The sequence below is a fragment of the Ips typographus genome, linkage group LG3, assembly GCF_016097725.1.
Source record: "Ips typographus isolate SLU linkage group LG3, UJ_Ityp_2.0, whole genome shotgun sequence".
NCBI lineage: Eukaryota > Metazoa > Arthropoda > Insecta > Coleoptera > Curculionidae > Ips > Ips typographus.
Window position 1 is genome coordinate 14,306,890 of NC_138424.1, and position 26,662 is coordinate 14,333,551.

At 36.0% G+C, this 26,662-nt stretch overlaps 1 protein-coding gene across 1 annotated transcript in view; it reads left to right on the plus strand.

The window, feature by feature from the left end:
- The window catches only part of Liprin-gamma (liprin protein kazrin), a 146,866-nt gene that overhangs the window by 97,686 nt on the left and 22,518 nt on the right, over nt 1-26,662 (plus strand). The window contains 12 exon segments of the mRNA XM_081976644.1: nt 4,521-4,760; nt 4,763-4,861; nt 4,925-5,099; nt 5,323-5,455; nt 12,825-12,979; nt 13,033-13,116; nt 13,119-13,227; nt 13,229-13,283; nt 13,285-13,363; nt 13,366-13,382; nt 16,894-17,236; nt 25,200-25,287. Coding sequence (XP_081832770.1) covers nt 4,521-4,760; nt 4,763-4,861; nt 4,925-5,099; nt 5,323-5,455; nt 12,825-12,979; nt 13,033-13,116; nt 13,119-13,227; nt 13,229-13,283; nt 13,285-13,363; nt 13,366-13,382; nt 16,894-17,236; nt 25,200-25,287 — 1,577 coding nt within the window.

Consider the following 26,662-nt stretch of genomic DNA (forward strand, 5'->3'; position numbering starts at 1 on the left):
CGATAGGTAAAAGCAGCAACCACCTATTGATTTATTGACACTATTCATCGTTTTATGTAATATAAATATGTAATTTGAAACAAAGAAACATTATTATTATTATATTATTATTGTACCGTCGTACTCCTTAATGACACACTTCTTGTACAACACTGTATATTGTTTACAAACAATAAACTGACACTGACACTTAACCTCGCTATCTGACAACTTCAACTTCACTACAACCATCAATTCAACAACTAACTAACCAGGCCTGGTTCAGCTGCTTATATAGGCTTCCATGGTTTCTAGAAAGTTCCCAAATATTCATGAAATTGACTTTCTCTCTCACACTCATTAAGCTATAACATAAATCTCTCTCTATATAAGCAACGGAGCCAGGATTTTCTAGAACATAGACAAAAGAATGTAGAACGTAAACAAAGCAACGTAACATACAGGGGTAACTACAAATAACTAAAGAAATCCTAACTAATAATCAAAAGTTCGCTTCGCAACATTATTATTATTAATAATTAAGGAATGTATCGCGCTTAGTGCGAAATAGTGCACACACAAGAAACGATTTTCAATGTTAATTTCCTATGTTCAAAGTTATCCTGGGCACCTGGAATGTACAGAATTATTGCACATCTTTTTATCAAAATAATAATAATTATAGTTTCACATGATTGTGTATATCTTGTAGATAAACGCTAAGCGCCAGATCAATAAGATTTATGACGGTATTCTGGTTGGAGATGTTTAATTAGTGATATCATGCTTAAATAATAATTATACCATTGCTTTAGTTAGATCTAATTTTAGATATTATTAGACCTAAAGTTGGAATTAAAAAAAGTAAATGTAGCGCCAAGTGAATTGCGGAATAGTATATTATATACCTCGTAACCAAAGTGCCGCTTTTAATCCAGTAGCAAAACGGGCAAAAAAAATAAAAGTGCACGTTTAATCCTTAAATTGCATACATACAACACTTCAATCATTCAGTGCATTATCATTGATTTATATCAATTTTAAAAATATATCTATGTAACTTAAGCTTAAGTGTATAAAGATATAACCGATTATAAAATCAAACACTCTAGGAAAATTTTAAATAGCTTTTGATATAAAAACACTTTTTTATAAAATCGTGCAAAAAAGTACACTTATTTAATGATTTTTAATGCAAAAGGTTTATCTTTTTTGCACTAGTGCAATAAGGTCTTTTTTGCACTACGCTATATTTGTTGTGCTTTTGTCATCAAACAAGTCAATTAGGATTATTTTGATGAAGTCGTACAAAGAATAGTGTAAGCATCACGAAAAGCTTTACTGCTCTCAGACAAATTAGACTCCAAACTTCATCTCAATCAGTAGAGCTTACTTACATACAATACTTAATATACAATTTAAGGCACTAGTGTTAAAGTAAACAAATAATTAAATGCTGTTTTGTACCATTGTCGGTACTTTTTTGGTAGTAGGCCTAACATATGGCCCTTCTTACAGACACATCAAATTTGTTCATGACACTTTTTTAATTCTTTTATGCGACGAAGTTGATATTAACACGTATTCAAAACTATAGACACAAAATGCTATTAAATTAAATGACGCGTTAAAAAAATGTCGTTTTGGAATTGTTGACAAATGGAACTGGTTTGATGGTTCGCAAACAAAAGATATCTCAAACATAAAGAATCATTAAAATGGTTATTGCGTTTGTAGAAAAAATATTTTATTTTCAACCAGGTATGTAATAACGTTATTTCTTATGTGTAAACCAGGTGGAAAGATGAAAATTACCTGCTTTTACTTTCTACCCGGGTGGAAAGTGACTACTTTCCACCCGGGTAAATGTCACTTTCCACCCGGGTGAATGTAAATATGCGTTTTGTCATATCTGGGCTTACTTTTTATAGTTAAGAGACTGTGCCGCCACCTCCGCAACAGCAGCTCGCAGCTCAGGTGATGATCAGTAATATCTGCGTCTTTAGAAATCTTCATGTTAAAAGCACTTTAAGAAACGTTTCAGCTCAAAATATTAGACGCAATAGGACAATAATGACGTTGTCAAGATTGTAAACAAATCACCAGTCGTTTATTATCATAACTACTCGTACCTATACTACCTTATTGTTAGAGACTATTAGCAATCAATATTTTAACTGAATGATTTATTAAAAGTTCGATGAGATTTTGATAAATAGTTGAAAATAAAATAGTATACAAACCACGGTAGAAAGTTTACTGCACTGTCCACCTGAGTATGTAATATACTAGTATGTATTCATGTTAAAAGTGCTTACTCATACTTGTGTAAATCTAAAACTGGCCAAAGGAAAACCGTGTACTTGACAGAGAAACAATGATAATTCCAAGCGCGACACCAAGACATACATCGCAATACAAAGTCTAGTAGGCTAAAGCTAAAACTCTGCGGCAGCGTTGCCAGATATGAATTCATCAACTGGATTAGTTACACCATTACCATTACTACATTTATTTTTAATCAAAATGAATAAATATTTGCTTTTTAGCTGAATAGCATTCTAATTGCGCAGCTCTGTAATGCTTTAATTTTTCTGTGGAAAGAAAATAAATTCTAACAATCTAACCTAAAAATAGTTGTTGCGCAACATCTGGTCACATCTGTACTCAACTCTATGATTTAGAAAGTACAGATGGCGTACTCAAATCTAGGAACAGCCCCATTAATGACGCATCATTCGGTAAAACCGATCTCATTGGTGATAAAGAATCATTAAAAAATAGTATATTCTATATTAAGAACGGAAAGTACATATTTGCCGCTTGCACATGAAAATTGCATCTTGAGGCGAGGCCGAACGCTGCAATCATGTAAAAGCGGCAACTGTGTGCACTAAAACTTATAGAGGAGGAAAACATACACATTTTGGTACAACTATTTAATGATATCTATAAGTCGGGATACATCGCCCGTGATTGGCTGAAATCAACCTTCATACCCATACCTAAAAAACCCGGAGCACGGAACTGTGCAGAATTCCGATTGATCAGCCTAATGAGCCAGGTGTTAAAGCTGTTCTTGAAAATTATTCATAGGCGTATACGTAAGAAGTGCGAGCAGGATGTAAGCGAAGTACAAATGGGTTTCCGTAAAGGAATGGGTACCAGGGAGGCCTTGTTCGCACTGTCTGTCCTGCACTGACTGTCAATGCTCTTTAATATGTATTCAGAAGTTATTTTCCAAAACGCCTCAGACGAGGCAGAAGACGGTCTGAAAGTCAATGGGAAGCTCATAAACAACTTAAGATATGCTGACGACACAGTAATAATCGCAGACAGTCCTGAAGGGCTGCAACGCCTAATCGACAGCATATCGACCTCAGGTGACGAAACGGGACTAAGGATTAATATCTCAAAAACAAAGACCATGCAAATAAGTCTCAATCCGAACAACTACTTTAACATAAATATATACGGTTCACCCATAAGCAAGTCACAAAGTTTAAATACCTAGGAAGTTGGATCAACGAGGATCTGAACCCTGAGATAGAAATTAGATCCCGTATAGAGGAAGCTAGAGCCAATTTTCTTAAAATTCGGAACCTGTTAACCGACAGAACACTTATTTTAAACATAAGATTCAACTTCGTTAGATATTATGTATATTCCACGTTACTGTATGGAGTTGAGGCCTGGACGCTGAAAGTCAGCAGTATTAACAAGCTGGAAGCATTTGAGATGTGGGGTGGGTATACCGCAGAATGCTGCGCATTCCATGAACCGATCATACCACCAATCAAGAGGTCTTACATAGAATGAACAAAGATCGAACAATTGATTATGGAGGGAAAGATTGAGGGAAAACGTGGTCCCGGACGTAGACAGTGCTCTTCGCTGAAAAACATAAGGGATTGGACAGGCTTAGATTCAAACTCCCTAATAAGAAGAGCCGTAGACAGAGATGATTTTGCCAGAATTTTTGCCGATCTTCATTGAATGGAGAAGGCACTTCAAGAAGAAGAATAGTCTCTAACAATAAGGTAGTATAGGTACGGGTAGTTATGACTTCAACCATAATAAACGACTGGTGATTTTGTGTGTTTTGTGGGTGATTTGTTTACAATTTTGACGTCATTATTGTGATATTGTGTCTTTAATATTTTGAGCTGAAACGTTTCTAGAACTGCTTTTAACATGATTTTTTGAACACGCCGATGTTACTTGTCACCACCTGAGCTGCGAGCTGTTGCGGAAGTTACGGAAAAAAAGTCCTTTAACTGTAAAGAGTAAGCGCAACTATGATGACGTTGTCAATAATTCTTTCGTAGTGTCAAATTGTTCTTACAAATAAATATTAGCAGTTACAGATGAACACTTTTAATATCTCAAATTTTTTTATGGATGAATTAGCACCTACACTGATAGGCTCAGCTTTGCAACTTGCTGTTAATTAATCGGGACTAATTACCAACATTACACACAACATTTTTATCATCTTATATTTTATCCCTTAAATCAATGGCCTTTTTATAATCTTCTAGGCAAAGCTTCGCAGAATGGTAGAAGAACATTCGTCTTCCTTGAACTCCCGGATAGAATCCGACTACCCCAGCTCAACTCCAGCCCCTATTTCGAGTCCAGCTTACCATTTTCAGGACCTAAAACTTACGGACGCAGTTTCTGCTATCGCCCCGAGTTCTGTTATAAAAAACGGCCCAACCAATGACGATAACAAACACATCCAAACCGATCAGGACAAATTAAGAAACGGTGATATTAAAAAACAAGATTCACTGAAACTACCTCCAACCCAATAGATGCAAAGAGGAGCAAATCATTGAATAATGCCAGTTCATTGGATTCCAACGAGGAAGTTTGCAAGGTATATGTTCTAAAAAAAATTTGAAGAATAGTGAATAGCTGAATATATATATTTCTTCCAGAGAGACGTTCAAAAAACAAGTCTGACCCCGTCAAATGTGAACTTTTAAGTGGCAGCGATAATAAAGGAAATATGACAATACAAGAAAGTGCTAGTCCAATTAAAGACAATCGATCGTCACCTGAAAATCAACGATCTGAATCTCCAAAACCGGGATGTAGCAGCCAGCCGGATATGGGTAAGTAATTTATAAACAGGGTGTATTGGAAATTGCGCTCAAACCATTTATCAGTATGTTGGGGGGAACCACAAACTTGTTGAAGTCACCCATTTTATTAAGTCCAACTTGTGAGTAAGACAACTTTGAGGCTTATATTTACAACGTTGTTCCTGCCACCATTTGTGTTCAACGAATACCATTTTCTCTCTACTAAGAATTTTATAGTTAATTTTCTATTTAGATTCTTCCTCACCTCGATCAGCACGAAGTTCAGACGGAGGGAATCCAGAAGATCTTTTAGCTTTGCTGCCTTCACCCTCAAACTTGCACAAATCAGCTTCTGTGATAAGAAGGCTTAGACAAGAAAATGACAAGTAAGTGTAAGGACTCTAGCAGAATATCTGTCAAATGGAATGACATATACAGAGTGAACCACGACAAAACGCCGCAATCCATTCTGTAAAAAACATAATTCTGTAGTTACTCTTACTAAAATATTGTCACGATCTAATTTTTAGTCGTAACGCGGGGACGTGTAGACTGGGGTCGTAGTCATAGGTTATATCCCGAGACGTTCAAGTTTTATCGGGTAAACTGTGCATAGGTGATTTTTTGCAAAATTTTGCTTGGAAAATGATTGAGACTAAATAAATTCGACGATAAAATCCTGAGACCGCAGGTCGAAGGATTTTTTCCTAAGAATTATTTAGTTGAAACCATTTGCCTAAAAGAAAAATTTTGCAAAAAACCTACCAATGCACATTTTACGTGATAAAACGTGAACGCCGAGGGGTATATGTCAAGATTATTTCCTGAAAACTCACATTTTAGTTTATTAACAAGAAAACACCTTAGTTAGAACACAAATACTAAACTAAACGTGATGAAATTAATGATAATATTGAACTCACCCCAGCAGACGACAGATTTTCGTTCAGCCATGTATATTTTTGTTTACATTTCAGATTGACAATCAGACGTCATAATATTTTAATTTATGTAATTTTTTAATGGAAACTATTGGGGTGGTTGGATCTTGGACAGTAAAACACGTTTATTTAACTAACTAATAAACTTGTATTAATACTAAAAGGGAGGTGAACATTATTGTAATACAACCGACCGACCGACACACGTATTCTAGAACATTCGAACGTCAATTATTTTAGGTGGCGTTGCTTGTCAACCTGTACAATGTTGCCACTGTTACAACAGGTTATTTTATAAACCCAACACTCCCACGTAAAATAAACAGTTGTAACATACTACTTAATTTTTAGTAAATCTAAGAAGCACTTAATACCTAACTGACTTACAAATCTCTTAAATTTGATTACTGACAATGCTTTGGTGAAACCATCTGCTGTTTGATCATTGGTAGAAACATATTGAAAATTAATTAAACCTAAAACATATTGATCCCGAACAAAATGAAATTTTATGTCGATATGTTTTGTGCGTGGATGAAACACTGGATTTTTAATAAGTTTTAGAGCACTTTGATTGTCGACGTACATATTAACGGGCAAAATTATGTTTTCACCGAGGGCTTCTAGTAGATTTTTCAACCATATGGCTTCTCTGGAGGCTGTTGAGGCTGCCACATACTCAGCTTCTGTAGTGGACAAGCTCACACACTTCTGCTTCTGGCTTTTCCATGTTACAGCACTGTTGTTGATTAAGAAAACATAGCCTGTTGTAGAACGTCTTGTGTCTATATCACCTGCAAAATCAGAATCACAGTAGCCACTTAGATTAATGCCACAAGGGTCACTTTTATAGTGAATGCCAATGTTTAAGGTGCCCTTTAAGTACTTGAAAATTCGTTTAACAGCATTCCAATGAGCTGTGGTGGGATTTTGCAGATAACGACTTACTAGTCCAATCGAATACATAATGTCTGGCCGACTTACAATTGCCAAAAACATCAGTGATCCTACTGCTTCTCTATAAGGAATATTTTCTATTGGTTTGCCAAGATCCTTGCTTAAACTGGAATTAGGATCTGCAGGTACCGAGACAGGATTTGAATCTTCTTGTCCAAATTTATGAACAATTTGATGAATGTACTTTGACTGATGGATGAATATTGAGTCATCTTTAAGTCGCTCAATTTGCAAGCCCACAAAGTACTTTGGATCTTCAATTATGGTAATTTGAAACCTCTTCTGTAACTGAACAAGCACTAAGTCCAATTCTTCATCACTGTCAGATAGTAGAAGACCATCATCAACATATAATGCTAGAAAAACTTTTCTGTCAGTCTTAATGTAGACACAATTGTCAGAAGTACATTGATAAAAACCAATGCTTTGACAAAATTCCTTGAAAGTCTCATTCCATACTCGAGGAGCTTGTTTTAGGCCATAAAGGGCTTTATTTAGTTTGCACACTTTTTGTTTATTATTGTTTAATCCCTCAGGTAAGTCTATATACAATTCTTCACTTAGTATGCCGTAAAGGAAAGCAGTTTTGATATCGAACTGCCTCATTTTCATTTTCTGTTGTGCTGAAAGGGCTAAAAGTACTCTTAGTGTGTCATACCTTGTCGTGGGGGAAAAAGTCTCCTGAAAATCTACACCCTTTACTTGACTAAACCCTTTTGCACATAGGCGAGCCTTAAAACGAGGTTTGTGACCATTTTCAGCTTCCTTAACTCGGAAAACCCATTTCGTCCCAATTGTACTTCTGTTTGGTGGCAAATTAACTAACTCCCACGTTTTGTTGACTTCCAAAGCTTGTAGTTCTTCTTGTATGGCTGCCTTCCATTCCTGCTTATTTGGACAACTAATGGCTTCTTGGTAACTGGAAGGAACACTTATTTCTGTAAAATTAATCTCAGAAAAGTCAAGATCAAAGTTTTGACACAAATATTCAGGTGGATGTATATCTTTTCTAACTCTTAAGTTGTAAGGTGATACTTGTTCATTGTCAGTGTCATTTTGTCCTTGTATATCAGGTTCCTCAAAATAGTTTGGGTCAAGGTCATCTTGAGCATCTAAATTGTCAGATCTGTTATTTTCTATTGGAAGTAGAACACAGTTTTGTCTTGGGGTTTTAAATTCACTATCTTCATTAAAAATAACATGACGAGAAACTTTTATTTTATGTGTCACAGGATCATACAACCTGTAATTCGTTGAATCCCCTTCATAACCTACAAAAACATACCTCTCGCTTTTCTTATCCAGTTTGGTTCTTAAAGTGCCTGGTGTTAACAAATAGGCTTCACAACCAAAAACTTTGGTGTGTTGTAAGTTAGGCCTTTTACCAGTCCAGTGTTCATAAGGAGTGGTTTCAGACTGCTTTGTAGGTGTCCGGTTCAGCAAATACACAGAAGTATTTACTGCTTCTGCCCATAAAGTTTTAGGCAAATCCTTGTCAAATAACAGAGCTCTTGCAGACTCCATTATGGTCCTGTTGTCTCTCTCACAGCGACCATTTTGCTCCGGTGTATAAATACCTGTAGTTTCTAAAACTATACCACTTTCAGATAAATACTGTTTTAGTGACTCATTTACATATTCTCGCCCATTGTCTACACGCACTCTTTGAACTTTGTGCCCAAATTTAGTGTTGCACAAGGAAATAAAGTTCTTAAAACATTGGGTTACATCACTTTTATGTCTAATAAAATTTACTGACCTGTAGCCTGTATAATTGTCTTTAAAAAGAACATAGTATTTGGATCCTCCAATACTATCTTCACTCATCGGTCCACAGACATCGCTGGAAATTAACTCACCTGGTTTTGATACATGTTTTTCAGTGTTTTGGAATTTAAGTTTGTGTTGCTTGGCATATACACAGCTTTCACAAAAGAAATTGTCATTTATGTCTGTTATACTTATTCCACTTACAAGATTCTTTGTGAATAGTTCCTTAATGTACTTGATATTTAAATGTCCGAGTCTTTCATGCCATTGTTTTAAAGTCCCTGTAGAAACTACATTTACCTCAGTAATTGCATTTTTGTTCTGTAGGCGAATCAACACTCTATAAAGGTTGTTTTCGTAAGGTACTGCAGTAGCCACCACTTGGCCACTTTCAAAAATTTCGGCCTTCTGGTTGTCCTTAAAAATAGTAAAACCTTTATTTGTTACTGCACCTTCTGAAAACAGATTTCTCCTTAAGCCGGGTACAAGCCATACGTCTGTCATAACGCCTTTACACCAAGTCCCATTTACAAACTTCTCTATCAAAATTTCTCCGATTCCTTGAACTGGAAGTTCTTTATTATCGCCGAGTTTTACGAATAAGTTTTGAACTTTTCGAACTGATGTAAACATACTTTCCGAGTGACACATGTGTCTACTAGCGCCACTGTCTAAAATCCAAATGTCACTACAGTCAATGTCAACTTCAGGCACACTGTCATCACTGTCTTCAATGTTGAAAGCTCTTCCATTTGCAGTGTTGCCAGAGTTACCACTTCCACTTTGATGTCTAGCTCGACCACTTTCATGTCCACTATATCCAGATCCAGGAAAAACTGTCCCGCGCTCTCGTTCATTGTCATTTTGTCCACCGCTGCTGCTTCTATGAGTGTTACCTCCTAATTGTTGCCTTTTCGGACATCGGCAATCCTTTGCAAAATGTCCCCTTTTTCCACAATTATAACACTTCACATTTGTTGACGGTTTTCTTTGTGGAGGCCCTGTGTTTCTAAAATTTCTATTGCCAAACTTGTTCATTTGTGTGGCAGCTAAAGCATAATCTTCATTATGTTCGCTTGTACTTAAATTTCTTTCTTCATCAAGTAATCTCGAGGTCAAGTTTTCAATAGTCTGTCTAGCTTCATCCATAGACAACCAAGCTTGTCGAAATGGACCATATTTTGGTGGAAGAGTGCTCATTATTTTTGTAATAACAGCAGTGTCACTCAACTGGTCTCCTGAATTTTTAATTTGCATTGCTAGATTTTCAACCTTTGAAATATGCTGAGCCATTGAATCTGTGGGTAGCATTTTGTACTGATAAAATTGTTCGTGTACCAACATTTTATTTGTCTCCGTTTTTACGTCATAGATCGAGTTTAACTTGTCTAAAACTTGTTTACTGGTCTCACAGTTTTCTATTAGTGAAATTTGATTTAGCCCCATTGCTGCAGTTATTATACACATTGCCTGAGCATCTTTTTTATTCCACAATTCACCCTCTGCAAATACTTCTGGTTTCGGGGTACTGCCATCTGCAATTCCATACAGGCCTTTAGCTCGTAGGGCGCACTTAACTTGGAATTTCCACTGTTGATAATTTTTGCCTTCAAATTTAGCTATTTGAGCAATATTTCCCAGATCGACGTTACTCATCTTAATGGATTCTTCTTCAGAAAATCAGGTCCAACTAGTTTTAACCTCGACTTCTCTTCTCGATCCGTTCAGTTGATTCACGATCCTTTGCTGCCTCAAGCTTTTATTGACGCCTTTTTTATTTTATCTTATCGATCGATACGTCCGACACACGGGTTGCTTCACTTCGATACGTCCGACACACGGGTTGCTTCACTTTTTCTTTTACTTCACTGTCCAAACCACTCTGGGCCCATAACCTATTGGGGTGGTTGGATCTTGGACAGTAAAACACGTTTATTTAACTAACTAATAAACTTGTATTAATACTAAAAGGGAGGTGAACATTATTGTAATACAACCGACCGACCGACACACGTATTCTAGAACATTCGAACGTCAATTATTTTAGGTGGCGTTGCTTGTCAACCTGTACAATGTTGCCACTGTTACAACAGGTTATTTTATAAACCCAACAGAAACTACGTTATAGTGATTTATTAATTGTTAATATTGAAGAAAATAGCTTACATTTTATATGTGTCTAAATCCCGTTTCGTTAATATCAAAAGTTCTTCAAAAAAACGTATTCGAAAAAGGTAGGAGGTGTTTATTCAGTGTAAAATTTTAGCAACTAGGGATTTATTCAGTATATAACGGCTCTCATTGGTCGAACTAGAAAGGTTCATTGAATTTTATTGGCTGCTAGTACAATGAGGGAAATAATCAAGTTAAACTCAAAGATTGGATAACAAAACAACAACGTTTATTCATAGAGAAAGATTAAATGAATACTGAATTTATAAAAAGCATTGTCAGACATAAGTTGGTTTAATTCAAATTATCTTGTACTTACATGATAATTAATCCACAAACCATTTTGGACGAGGGTAAGTGTCAGGGTAGAGTTCCCTTAACTTACGCGACCGAACCGTTTAGTTTTCGAGGATAATTTCTGATTCACCCTTCCTTCCAAATTTCTCGGCTATTTATTGTAAGGTATTGCGATCCCTTAGTCAGTTCAATTTCTTAATTGCTTGTCTAAGCACTTGGATCATTGTCCGAACAATTGATGACTTATTGCTGACTGGCGATTGCAACACCTTAGCTAGCTTCCGTTCTAAAAAGGTTCGATTGCTTATTTGCAACTCAAGTGGTCGACGACTTGTTTCGGTCAGTGGCCGATTATTTGCTGAGTAAGTAATAACGAAAATCTACTTGTGACAATATTTTTGAAATGATGGCACAACTGAACTGCCTAAAGGCTCCAATCGACATTTATAACACTGCCCTAAAAACCAATCGCCAAATGTTGTTCTGAATACCGAACGATTTCACTGATAAGCCATACACATAAAGTTCTATTGCGTATTATTCACAATAGAAATTATGCATAATTAGATATGGAATAAGTGACAACAAACTAGGGTTTAGAGAGAGAATGGGTACAAGAGAAGCACTGTTTGGATTAAATGTTCTTATTCAGAGATTTCTGGACGCAAATCCTCTGTATCTCTCTCTATATCTTTTATAGACTTTGAGAAAGCGCCGGACAGAGTTCTACACGAAAAACTGAATAACCTAATAGCAAACCTGTACTGGGGGCAGCTATAAGGTTAGATTAGATGACTGTCTGAAAATATAGTACAACGTGGTATTCGGCAAACGGTGTATTTTATCTCCTTTCCTTTTCAATGTTTACAGTGAGACATTCTTTGAGGAAGCTCTTAAAGAAGAGACCAGGAAATAAGGAAGGAACGGTCATTAAATTTAATAATTTTAAATACGCCGACGATACAGTGGTGACAACAGATGATCTTAGTAATCTGCTGCAAAGAATAAGGACTCTTGTAGTAAACGATATGGACTGAATATGAATTTGAGGAAAACAAACGACCTAATATCCTACCAAACTTCCAAAATTATGGTCCTTCGGTTTTACTGATAATGGATTCGAGGCGTTTCGGTCATGGTTCGTTCCTTAGTATAATGCAAAAAACCGTTATAGTTAAATAATTAATATTACCGTTATAGTTAATATGTTTGGTGATTATTGGATTATCACTTCTAAGTGGAAGCAAAATACATTTAAACTTTAAAGTGAAGTAGTAGTTCAGGTTCTTAAAGTGGAGAGGTGTGCATAAAATTAAGGGTAAAAACACTCAGCCTTTTCCACAAAAAAAATCATGTGAACCCGTTTCGGGCGCATAAGTATCCATCTTCAGGAGCATTAAGTCTACATAATGAATCGCATACAAGTGTGGTGAAAACCTACCTTAAAGAACAAATAATGGTTATTGCCGAGCGGTCACTCAAATAATTAGGGGGTCACAAAATCAGTATTCTGTTTTCCTTGTGATAAAAAACATTAAAAATATAAAAATTGGATTAAAAAACATTATTATTCGTTGAGAATTTGATTTTGATTTGCTTTCTACTTAAATTTTTTAAGGTTGCAAGTGGAAGTGGCCCGCCTTCGTCGACTGGTAGTTTCAGGAGCAACTGGTATTTTAAATGAGCGAAAACCTCCTTCTGAGGGTGAAGGGACGGATCCTGCATCGTATGCTCTAGAAATAGAACTACAACTAGCTAAAGAAGCTTTAACAAGTAAGCTAAACATTACTATTAATATTTCTAACTGACTTGTATATTTATTACAGCCCTTAAGGCTGACCAAAAGGAGATTGAAAGCCGAAAATTTGACTTTCGTAATCAAATGAAACAACTATTTTCCACTTTGGAAGACAAGAGCGAGAATTAAGAGACTTTATTAGACTTATGGACAGTAGTTAAATTGTGATTTTGATTAAATTATCCGACAAGTATGGTATTTAGCGCATGAGAGACGAAACGTCCTCCACAACTCTCGACTGAAAGGGAAGAGCGGGAGGAGGGAGCGTTGAGTTTATTGGAGACATGCTAGAGACGAAGCTGAAAGGAGTTTGTCTTTAGCCGCACAGCTTAATGCAAAAGATTTGCAATTGCAACAAGCTCAGAACAATTAGCTGAGGTAAATATGGATATATGGCATAATTTAGGAAGCGCGTAGAGAATATCAAAAGAACCCTAAGTTCTATATAAAAAGAATTCATAAAGTGTCTCATAGCGGAAAAACAGATTCCTAAAGGGGTTCCATTCGTTGTAAAAACTATACAGTGTCATTTTTTTTTGAGTTCTGGACCCATTTTACTCCTCTAAACTTATTTCCGGTACGCTTCGGACCACCTTTTTGTTATTTATATTGTCTAATCAATTTTGAAAAATAATTGTCTCTTTTCTAGTCTTCGTATCTGCAACCCAATCTTGTTTTCCGCGTCACAAACATCTATTTTTCTGTGAAAATTATGTCCCATTTTTATAATACGCAATGAAAACAATTCTGAAAATGATCAATTCGCCTGGGGTTTGTAATTTAGAAAAATGGCCTTTTCAATTTTGGCATTGGCTACAGAAGACTTTTTAACTCGGGATGTAACATTGTTTGACAAGGGGAGGTGGACCAACCTGATAAAGGAAGGTAAAAGAACCGAATTATGGAAGAGAAAAAGATGTTTTTACTGAAAATTGTAACATTTTAATTTAATGTTATGCTCTTTACTCCTTGCTACTTCTAGGATTGATCTAGGAAACATTTGCAAAAATTTTTCAGATGAGCAAGTTTAAATCCGCAAAAATGTATCTTATAATTCACTATTTAATAATTGCATAGATCATTAAAAATAAATGTTCATTCCTGCATGTGGAGTAGGGAGTTAAATTTCTGGTTAGAGCTGTGCAAACCTGGGACATATTTCAACAAACTTTTATTAGCTTTAGTAAAAATACATATCAAAGCTCCAAAAATAAGAGAAACTAGAAACAATCCCAAATAACGTATCCTATGAAAATTCAGAAACATTGTGGCAAATATTCAAAACAACTATGGTCGAGACAAAAAAAAGAAATAGTACTACAGAACATCAAGGGTGTGAAAACAAACACTGAATGACTGAAGAAAAGGTGGGACAGTGGTGAAAGTAAGAAATATTCTTAGAAATACAGGTATAAATAGCAAAAAAACATTAATCAAATACCGGAAACTGAATAGAAAGATCCAAACGATTAAGAAGATGGGACAAAAATTAACACCTACTTGTTGTAGACTAGTCTTTGGAAGAAGACTTGTCAGAAATAGAAAGACTACTTCCAAAGAATCCAGAAAATCACCTTAAAGTTCAAACCAAAGACATGGAAATAGAAGATGTTAATGGTAAAATTATCACAGAAATAGATGGAGTTCTTGAAGTATGGCAACAATACTGTGAAAAACCTCTACAAGGTGGATGTAGGCCCTGAGGAAGAACTAATACAGCTAAAACAACTACTTTCCATCAAAGACATGGCACAGGAACCCGATAATCAAAAGAAAAAAATACAACAGGCCATTTGCTATTTAAAAAACAACAGAAGCACAGACGAGGATAACATAAATGCAGAAATGCTAAAACAATGCTTAATACAAAGGTTTTGATCTCTTGTGGAGGATATGTAATAACATATGGAAAACAGGGCAATAGCCAAATGATTGGTGCACATCTACCTTTATTACCTGCATAAAAAAGTCAAAAATATGCAGCAACTATAGAACCATTGCACTTACATCCAAGCGAAGTACACTTGAACAAGTTGGTTTCGTCAACGGTAAAGGCACAATGAAACAAATCTTGAACGTGAGAAAATGAAGTGAATTTGGAAAACCAACATTTGTAGTTTCTAGATTACAGTGTTAACTCGCGAAATCTCTGGAAAAGTCCTTATAGACATGGAAACTCCTCAACACCTAGTCCTTCTATTAGAAAACCTATACCAAAATAGCACGGCAATGGTTAGAGTTTATGATAGGAACTTCAAACCGTTCAACATACAAAGAGGCATCAGACTTGTGTTATTCAACATCTATGGATAACACATTATCAAAAAAGCAGTGGATGGTTTTATTAGGAAAAGTCAGCATCCTCCAGTGCGTCTAACGATAAACGGTCAGAACATAGATCAGGTGGAATCTACACATACAGCTGCTACATTCTGTTTTGTTCTATGATGTAGAGGCGTGGACCACAACTGAGGCTACTTTAAAAAGACTGGAATCCTTCGAAATGTGGACATATCGGCGTATTTTGAAAATATCCTGAACACATCACCAACATGGAAGTCATGCAGAGATTAGGGAACGAGAAGGAAATGGTCTTTACAGTTAAAAAGCGGAAGCTGGAGTATTTTGGCCACATACTAAGACAAAAAAATACCGCCTCCTACAGTTGGTTGCCCAGGGCAAGGTTGCGACCAGGGAGGAGGACGACATTCTGGTTGCACAACCTACGCCAGTGGTCTGGATGTCATCTGTTGACCTGTTTCGAAGGCGCAGTAAACAGATAAGAATAGCCAACGTCCGCAACGGATAAGGCAATGAGAGAAGAAGAAGAAGTGGATGGTTGGGAGGGAGGTGTAATTATAGGTGGCAGGAAAATGAACACCCCTACGTTATGCTGATTACACTACACTTTTAGCCAAGGAAAAACAAGAAATAACTGAGAAATGTCTGAATTTTGGCTTGAATCTGGAGTGCATAATGTAGTTGTATTTGGGAATTCATTTAAATGAAGACGGCACTTCGTCTAAAGAAATTAATAGGAGAATAGCGCTGGACAAATCCGCCATAACCAAATTAACTAAAATTTGGAAAGACAAGTCGATAACAACGCCAACAAGCGCAAATTTGTCGAAAATGTTGTCTTTGCTATCGCACTATACGGAACGGAGGCATGGACCTTGTAGGCATAGACTGGAAGTCTGAGGACACCGCTAAATTGGATAGTTTTTAAATGTGGATCAGTACGAGGCTCTTAAGTATTTCATAGACTGCTCATAGAACCAATGTGTTAATCTTATAAAAGCTAAATGTTAACAAAATGTTGTCAATCGTAGTAAGGCAAAAAAATCTTAAGTACTTCGGACATGTGATTAGGAATAGGACAATAATTTAGAAAAACTCATGATTCAAGGGAAAGTTGAAAGAACGGGACCAGGGGGCGTTCACCAAGCTGATGGTTAGACCAAATGAAAGTTTACTGGAAAGTCTTTAGAAGAAAGTATAAGTAGCGTTGCTTGAGAATAAATAAGTGGAGAAAGATCGCCAAAACGGCAACATGAACGACAGGCATAAAATGACGATACCTCAGGATATGAAGTATACTACTGTTATAAATGACATTTCTTTGATTTGATTGACCCACTTTTGCTATAAATCTTCCTATTTTTCTGTCAAATAACGCTGTTTTTTTCAAGTCTTTTAAATTTGTTACTTTAGGTCAAAGCTTTATGGAAAAACTTTTGTTGTTAATCTGAAAACAAATATTATGAAATGTTTTGATTTACAACTGAACCTGTAATTATTATAGGCTCAAGATTGACTTAGTAGGTTATTTAAAGCTTAGACTTGATATACGTGTTTTAGTGAAAATAAGGTATTTTTATTTTTCTAGGCCCGGAGGCAACTAGCCGCTGGAGGGTGCCTTTCCGATCAAGAATCACTAGCCTCTCTGCCACGTCACAGCATAAACGGTGGAGCCCTAACGCCAGGTTCAGGTGGTATTTTATCCGGTCACTTGGGGCTCCTGCCCGGTGATCGAGGCAGTTGCAGCGCAGACTCGGGCGTACGGGTCAGCTCGGACAGAGAGAGCGGCGGCGCTACCTCCATTACCGGCAACCTGTCAGACTCGACAACAGATGGCGCACCCACTATCACTGTCGAAGGTAGTATTCGCGATGTGGATTCTGTGTCTTTGATGTCTGCTGTTCCCCCTCCCCCAGTTCATATGTATCAATGTGAGTGTTTTTGGCATGCTGATTTTGATCTGTGGCGGTTCAACAAATCATAGTTTACGTTAAAAAAATAGTTTATCCGATTTGTAAAAACGATCTTTGATTTTAGGAGGTAATCTCCTCACGTCAGCCAAACATGACAATATCCATTTTACTTTTATTCCGATTCTTTCACACCATGTAATAACATAAATATTTTTCAAAGTAAACAGGACAGTCTTCAAAAAGCGGGAGGTTACACAACGCCGAAGAAGATACTTTAGACGTGCTTCTGAGTATTTACTTCTCGGGATGTATCACTAAATAGTCTGAATGTTATCACCAGGAAAAGTAGGCGGCACACAGCCTTGAACCATATAAATCCCTGGGACGAAACGACATACAGCCAGTAATGTAACAATAGTTCTCTTTTGTGGCATATAGCCGGCAGATGGCAAGCCAAAATAAAACTAGAATGGCTATAATCGCCTGATTTGCAATTACAAGAGCGATGCAAACTACGCCTACGATGGCCATGAAGGCTCTGCCACAATGAAGGCAGCGTATCGGCTGTGAAAAAACTACTGTGCAAGTGGGACAACATAACCAGATATTTATGAATATTGAAGACAGCCACAGTTTTATTATGCCGTCTGACAGAGTAAAGAAAACACTAATGTTCCATAAACTTCATCGGGAAATCTCCCGAACTAAGGGAATGGATGGAAGTAAAGAAATACCTAGCGAGAAAGGAACCATTTGGTATACAAATGGGTAGAAGACAACCAAAATTACAGGTTACAGGTATGGGGTTGCCTTGCAAAAAGCGAAAGAAATAATATTGTTATAAACCTAGGCAGCATGGAGATGACGAATAACAGCAATAACTGCCTGAGCGCAAGACCTTTTTTGAAGGTCTTCACAATCACAATCAATCAGTCAAGAGGATCCAGATCATCACAGATAGCCACCCTGTACTAAATGCACTGGAATCTGTTAAAATACGGTCCAAAACGGTTAAAAAATGTATGGACACACACAATAAAATATACCTTCGCTGTACAAAAGGACACAAACAACGAAGGAAATTAAAATGCAGACCTTCTAGCTAAAAAGGGGACAAGAGATAAACTGAGCAACATGACTTACACTGGAACGGACTCCCTGGCATAGGGCAACCCCGAATGTTTGTGCGAAGCAGTATAAAGAGCAAGAGAACATGAGTATGGGGCAACTGAGGAAAGCGGTAAGTCTAATCACGGGAAACTGTCAACTCAGGAAACCCTGCATAAAGTGAGAAGAAAATTAAATCCCGAATGCAGACACGGTGATAAAACGCTTCTTCTTCACTTAATTCGTGGCTCTGCAAGGGCCCAGATATCAGGCGTTTGGAACACACATAGTAGAACAAAGATACATTGCAGAAATGCCCATCAGGATGATTCTTGAATTCTTCGGGAAGACAGGGCTGATGAGTTAAAACAAGGAGTTGAACTAAAATCGGGTAATCCGTTCCTAACCTAACATTATAAATAATATGACATTGTCACTTCATATTAATTTATAAAACCAGTGCTAAAATCCTAACCAAAATCAACGGAAAAATGACAGCTGAAATTCCCGAAACTGTTTTCAAAACTGATCACCAGAGGAAGTATCTCTTATTTTGAAATGCCAATTAGAAATTGAAATTATTTTATTGAAGAAAATGATAATTTTTCGAAATATTTGCTGATAGAAAAATTTAACTTTGTTTAATGACGAACCTTGTATACGTATATCTGTAGGTAAAATAACGGTAACAGGTAAATTCTACAGGTAATTTATGTCACTTCATTGTCATTAAAAATAAAATATTCTTTAGAAGAAAGACTGTGGATCCTAACCTTTATAAGAGTGAAGAAAATGCCAGAGCTAGAGCTACTAAGACTACTAAGCCAGAGCTAGAGCTACTAATCGACTGCCAAGTCTTAGTAGCTAGGCTAGAGCTGCCAACACCAAGACCTTACATGACAAGAAAAGAAGAGTTGGAAGAAACCTAATTTGAGATCGTGGGATCATTCAATATTTTAGCTTTATCCAGAAAATTCTATCGCACAAGCGAGGGACGAGAAGCGAGAAAACAGTTAGTCTCAGCTGCTTTCACAGAACTTTAAAAATAATAAGTTTTGCCCCTTTTGAATTCTTCCAGTACAACACATTGATGCAAGGCAAAAGGAAGTTTGCTTTCAATTCGTTGCAAATTTGCTCATCACAGAACAAGATGAATCTAGATCTCTTCAAAAAATAGGTTTCATGGACGACCGAGTTTACTACAACGGAATGTATAATCGTCAATGTTCGAATTTGGTCTGAAATTATCCTAAGAAGTTTCAAACTATTAGATTTCAAGATAGAACATTCGTCAATGTGTGAGATTTTGAATACAATAATTGGTTCAATATTTTATACGGGGCCTTAAGTGGATATATATACAGGGTAATTCAATTCGACCCTCACCATTGGGATCTCAGAAACCATAAGAGATACGAGAAAGTTTAAATTGGGGCAAAGGCGCAATTTAAAGCTCAACCAAATGCTGTTTTAAAATTTTGATTTTCCGAGTACTTCCGAAGATATCCGAAAAAAACTGAAAATTGATTTTTTGTATTTATTTCTAACCTTATTTGAAGAGATATCCCAAACTAAAAGCATCTTTTCATTGCCCTTTTTCCTAGCTATTCGATGATGGATACAATTTGCCACACGACGTTTCGCGTTTTCTGTCAGTCATCATCACTTTCTTTTTCTTATGGGCGCCATATTGGATTTTAGCCCACCAAATAGTACGTTTTATTCTGATTTTAGTGATGTATAATAACTTATGATTTGCTTCATAAATAACAAAATAATTCAATAAAACTATTTTTACTTTGTTATTGGCTTTGAGTTAATGGGCCGTTTTAAAAAAGTCATTATTTGACAGTACTTGTCAAACACAATAATTCGGATGATCATTAGAGCGTCAATCATAGTTAAAATGTATCTAGAAAAGAAACCCCCGCAGAAAATGTTATTATTATACAAGCATTGCTGAACTATTTAGGTTAATCAAAAAAGAGATTTGTTAGCATTATCTCTAACTTAAAAGGCTTATTTATGTTTCCAAGAGAAAGATCATCATTTTAAGAACTTCATTTTTCGCCAAATTTCAATTTTGTATAATGTTAAGTGCAAGTTTATAGTTATTTATACAGTAAGTGACAAACCATTTTTTATTCATCTCATATTTATTCGAGTGAATAAACCGGTTTAAGTCACGTGTCTTATACAGTATTTTATTAAATTTCGACTTCTTATATTAAAAAAAACAACTAAAATTACAGTTCTATTAAATTTGCACCGCGCCCCGTAGATGTAACATTGATGTTTGTTTGTTTTACATCTGTAAATAGGCGAATGTCATTCAGAGTGATTTAATAGTTATTTATACAGCAAGTGACTTAAACCATTTTTTATTCACGAAAAGAACAACTAGGTCCACAAGCGTAGCGAGTGGCCTAAGCTCTTTCGAGTGAATAACCGGTTTAAGTCAAGTCACGTGTACACCTTTGTGACTAAGTATGTTCAGCCAATTGCGTGTGACAAGTACTACCAAGTAATCTTCATAAACGTCTCATTAACAAAGCTAACTAAGGTAAAATCTCTAAAAGCTCTAATGATCGTCCGAATTATCATGTTGACAAGTCTGTCAAATAATGACATTTTATAAAACTTTATTAACTCAAAGCCAATACTAAGTAAAATAGTTTTTATTGAATATTTTGTTATTTTAGCAATCATAAATTATTATACATCACTAAAATCAGAATAAAACGTACTATTTGGTGGGCTAAAATCCAATATGGCGCCCATAAAGAAAAAGAAAGTTGATGATGGCTGCCAAAAAACGAAACGTCGTGTGGCAAATTTGAATCCATCATCGAATAGCTGAAAAAGTGGCAATGAAAAGGTGCTTTAGTTTTGGAATATCTCTTTAAATAAGATTAGAAATAAATAAAACAAAAATCAAATTTTCAGTTTTTTTCGGATATCTTCGGAAGTACTCGGAAAATGGAAATTTTTAAAACTGCATTTGGTTGATCTTTACATTGCGCAACTTTGCCCCAATTTAAACTTTCTCGTATCTCTTATAGTTTCCGAGATCCCAATGGTGAGGGTCGAATTTGAATTACCCTGTATATGAATTGGAGGATTTGCTGGAAGATTTACCTTTATCTATAACAAGAATTATATGGCAACATGATGGAGCTCCCCCATGCAGTGCGTGATGTTGTAGGATTTTTAAATAACCGCTAAAACCGATGGATCGGCCGTAATGGGATTATAGGGTGGCCACCGAATAGTCCAGATCTATCAATACTGGATACTTTCTTATATCATTTAAAAAATATCGTTTATAAACACGAAAATCGAAATGTGGAGGAAATTAAAGACAAATTACATTGGAAATTAATAGGCTTAAACAGATACTTTGTTATCGCTGCAAGTCTTGAAATGAAAAAAGAGGCTATAAAGCTGCCTGAAAATAATGGGGCCATATAGAGCATTTGAATTACTAAAGTTATCATTATCTCTTATATTTCTTGGTACTACAAGACGGATTCTTAAGTCGAAAATGTAATGGCTTAAGTTACTTCAGGTTAACTTAAACCATCGATAGCGACTAGAAGACCAATTTGCTCGACAGCAGAAGACGACTTTGTACTTATTAAGATCAGGTGTGATCTATTATGAGCTTTATAACAGCTCTCAAAGAAGTTACCTTTCTGATTTCTTTATTTATTTTTATAACAATTTAAGTATGTAGTTATTTGTGCCTTAACAATATTTCCAGTGTGCTATGTATAGTGGAAATTGATGTATGTTACCATTCTAAAAAAAAATCACCCCATACAACATTTTTTGTTGAACCCGCCTTGTAGTATGATTGAAGTACAACTTTTTTAACAGAATAATATATTGTAGTAGTATATTAGCTTTTTTTCCCGCTTGTATATAAACAACGTTAGCGTAAACTTATCAATAGATATTCAGCCATAAAATGTATAATTTTCATCCGCACCAATAAGAGCCTACTATGTATACATAATGAGGCCGTCAAACACAAAAAGCATGAAAAAGTCACACTTGGTAAAAAACCAAGACGAGACAGGGCTTGTCGAAAATGGAGTAGGAGAGAGGAACAACAGAGAAATATTTTGTAGACTTCCTCAGCAATGAAAACCTCTACTTAATACATTTTTCACGAAGCCACCTCAACGCAAATGGACGTGCAGAAGCCCAGACAATTTAACAAAATACAGATTTATTACATTCTTTCAAATAATCGTAAATGCTACAAAACGTCAATTTTAAATAGAGTCGACACAGAAAGCGACCACAGAATGGTACGGCATGTTCAACATTGATACCAAATTTAACAAATAAGTAAATCAAACAACTTAGTTTTCCAACAAGTGAAGAACTAGAAGCCAGACAGGAGAATCCCAAAAGAACTAGCAAGACTTTACCATCGTATGAAGCTTTCGAAAATAATATAAATCACTCAATGAAAAATTGGTAACATCTATAAAAACGGAGCTAAGAGATCGTTTAAAAACTAAGAAACCAGCAGGAAGTCCCAAAACAAACACACCACCATGCAAATGATAAAACAAAGACGAGAGTTGGAAAAAGGAGCAAAAGAGCAAAATTACTTAACAAATCTGAAAAGAAAGCCATCCGTGGAGATATATATCCCACAGAACAAGAGTGATGCAAAACACCATCGAAAAAAATAAATGTTCTCAGGTCAACACTGTTCAGTGGAAAACAAATATAAAAACAAACACGGTGTAGTTGTATCAGCCACTTAATAGACCCTTAATTATTTATTTATTTAAATACAAGACCCATATGTATAACTAATAGGTGTCTCCTAAACCTAACTTACATGCTAACTAAACTAGGCACTTGACAGCAATTGCTTAAAAGGTCAGCCATGCTGGCGGACTGACAGTAGAGGCTCAATTTTGAAGTTATGAAAGATTAATATTTCTAAGACCTTTGAGAACTATAGATTAAAGAAATAGCAACAATAAATGAAAAAAAACAAAGCCAAAGTATCATAGTTTATATTGGGCAACTACGTGACCCGGGTTTCGCCTTCAAAAGGCATCATCAGACGTTAACAATGGTTAAAACACACGCACACAACTACCACATTTTAAGATGAAGTGTGGTATTTGATAACAAATTATTGGAAGCTATGGAACGTGCTATGTTAGGATTTCTCTTAAAGGTAGAGTGAGAAATCAAGAAATTAGAAAAGGACCATAGATTATCACGAGTGGCCGAGTTAAGTGAAGCTGAGTATAGCATGTTTACACGCCAAAACAGTAAAAAATGGACCATCAGGGTTGTACTTTGGCGACCCAGAGCACCAGGTGCAGGTGCTGGATAGATGATATCAAGGAAGAAGTAGGTAAAGCTTGTTCTGGATAGCACAAGACCGACAGAAGTGGAAGAGACACGGAAAGGTGTCCAAAAACGGATGGAAGAAGGCTGAAGAAGAAGATATTATTTATGAAAACGTATTCAAAAAGGTTAGGTGGTGTTTAATCACTGTTAAATTTTAGAATATGAATTTAGAGTATAAAACGGCTCTCATTGGTGGAACTAGAACGGTTTTTCTGAATTTGATTGGCTGCTACTACAATGGATGTAGCAATAAACACCTTTTTGAACGACTTGTCTAATTTTGAGTGATTATAGCACCTGTTTTGAAACGGGAAGCCAAATACCTGCTGTACTTACCGTTCAGTTGAACGGGAAGTAACATACAGGATTAAACGAAATTTGTTTAAAATTTTCATTTTATTTAATAATTAGGATGATTCTGATGAAGTCGTACAAAAAATAGTGTAAGCATCACAAACAGTAACAGCTTCACTGATCTCAGACAAATTAGATTCTCTCTTCGCTCAGCCTCCAAATTTTGTTATCGATCAGTAAACTTACTGTTCTTAACTAAGCCCCAGTTGTACAATCACAGTTCAAACACCGGTTCAGTTGAACTGCGACTGGTAGTTGAAGTTTCTCATATGAAATACATTGCTGTCAAAGTGATGTTTCTGACTTGAACCAGGTTCAAAGGTTGAACCACTGTTGTACAATGGGGCCTTAATATACTATTAATATCACAAGTAACTGTATATATATATACACTACTGTATATACTATATATATAGGCCGGTTTAGAACGTCTTTCGACGTTGTCCGACACCTAATTTCCAGCCTCTTCGGTCTTCACAATCTTCAGGTGTTAGATTTCTCTCACTCATGCATTTATGCATGGTTTTCTGCCACTCCTGTTTTGGCCTTCCTCGTTTTCTTCTGCCTGTTGGTTGCCAATGAAGTACTCTTTTAGGCCATCGGGTATTTGACATTCTTTCCACGTGTCCGTACCACATAAGTTGCTTGTTTTCGATATCCTGTGTTATTGCGTCTTCTATTCCCATCCGTTGTTTTATGATGTCGTTTCTTATTCTTTCTCTTCGTGAAATGCGCATCGATCTCCTAATTGCATCCATTTCAACTGCCTCAACTCTTTTCTTCTGTCTATCTGAAATTCTCCAGGTTTCTGATCCATATAGGAGGGTGCTTTTTACCATTGCCTCATAGATATTAAATTTCCGCTTCTTGGTTATTTCTTTGCTCCATAGGATTCCATTCAGAGCTCCGATTACTTTTTTGGCTTTGACTATTCGCTTTCCGATTTCTTTTACATCTGTTCCTGTGTTGTCGAATGTAATGCCCAGATATTCATATTCCTGACACTGAAGGATTTCTTGGCCATGGCCAAGAAATCCTTCAGTAACTGTATATTATTCTGTTAACAATTGTTTGATTGCGTAGTGTGATGTTTACGGTACTGGTTTTACTAACAGTGTGACTTATTTTACAGCAGTGTCAACTAAAGACTGTAGTCCGACATTATCTCCACTAAACGCTAACAATTTTTCAAGAACGGTAGATCCCAGTAGTTTATCAAGGTTGGTTTTGTACTAATTAAATTTCTCTTAGAAATGCCAAAGACATGCTTCAATTCTTCATTAAATTAATTATTACAATAAAGTCCTTTAAAATATGAAAAAGATGGTTTGGTTGCAATTTGCAGCTGAGGATTTTAAAAGATTGATCATTCAATCATAAAATATTATATTTATGGTTGAATATAATATTCAAGTCAATTAGATTTAATTTGTAGGAGAAAATAACACCAAGCCTTCTCCACAAAACTTTGATTTACCCAAAAGGTAAGAAAACGGGGCTCTCAACTAGTTTTGGGCACAGAAGTGCCCATCTTCAAGAGCGAGACCCATTTTTTTATATATAAAACGATTGGGGAATAATAAAAATTATTCTGGAGAAAAACCTAAAAACTACGGCCACAGTGGCTAACTTAATTAGCCTACTATCTAAATTAGCCTACTATGGGCCTGCCTCTTGCCTCTTGCAGGCCCATAGTATGTTCATGGCCTTCTTGCCCCTGGAAGGACGATGATCCTACCTGCACAATGTTAAGATGACAGTTCAAAGCTACTGCATTAATTCGAGATTGGGCACTGCTATGTCGCAATTTTTGGATAAATCGATATTTCTTGAGTCACAGGATGTTAATTGGGAAACAGCCAAAAACGTCCTGAGATATTAACCTAAGCAACACTTTCTTATGTTAAAACAAACCCAAAAAAAATATTGATCATTGGGGACTACTTGTAAATTTCACTTTTTTGTACCCGCTTCTTTTCTACCCTGTATAGTTCGTCGTCAAACCTCATCAAATTTGTCGTTTCGTTTAGAAATGATAAGGTTTTAAAAATGACGCCCTTTTTTTACCTTTTGGGGGTTAATAAAAGTTTTGTGGAGAGGGCTTGATGTTATTTTCCTATTCAAATTTGATTTTACTTTCACGTTGAGAAAATGGACTTGTACTTCACTTTTCAATTAGATTTGATATGCATAAATCTTTGGCGCTTCCAGGTTTTCGTAAAATTAACCGTTGAATATTACTACATGGCACAAAATATTCCAACTTAAAATAACTACCTAAAAATTCATAGCAATGCGTTTAAGCTCTTATTGACGAAAAACGAGCATTACAGATATTTGAATATCAAATAATAAATATTCCCTCTGTAAAAATCTTGTCTGTCATGCAAATTATCAGTTTCAAAGTTTATATGTGGTTAGATTACAAGAAAAACAAAAACTTAGTTTTTACTTTTTATAGTTGCTCTTCGTTTTGAACTTTTTGCTCAAAGCATGGTTGTTAAGCAGAAGCAAAAGTTTATTTTTGTACGACTGGTTTTTTGTCAAATTTCATGATACTGGGGCTAACAAACTAGAAAGTTTGTACCTCTTCTT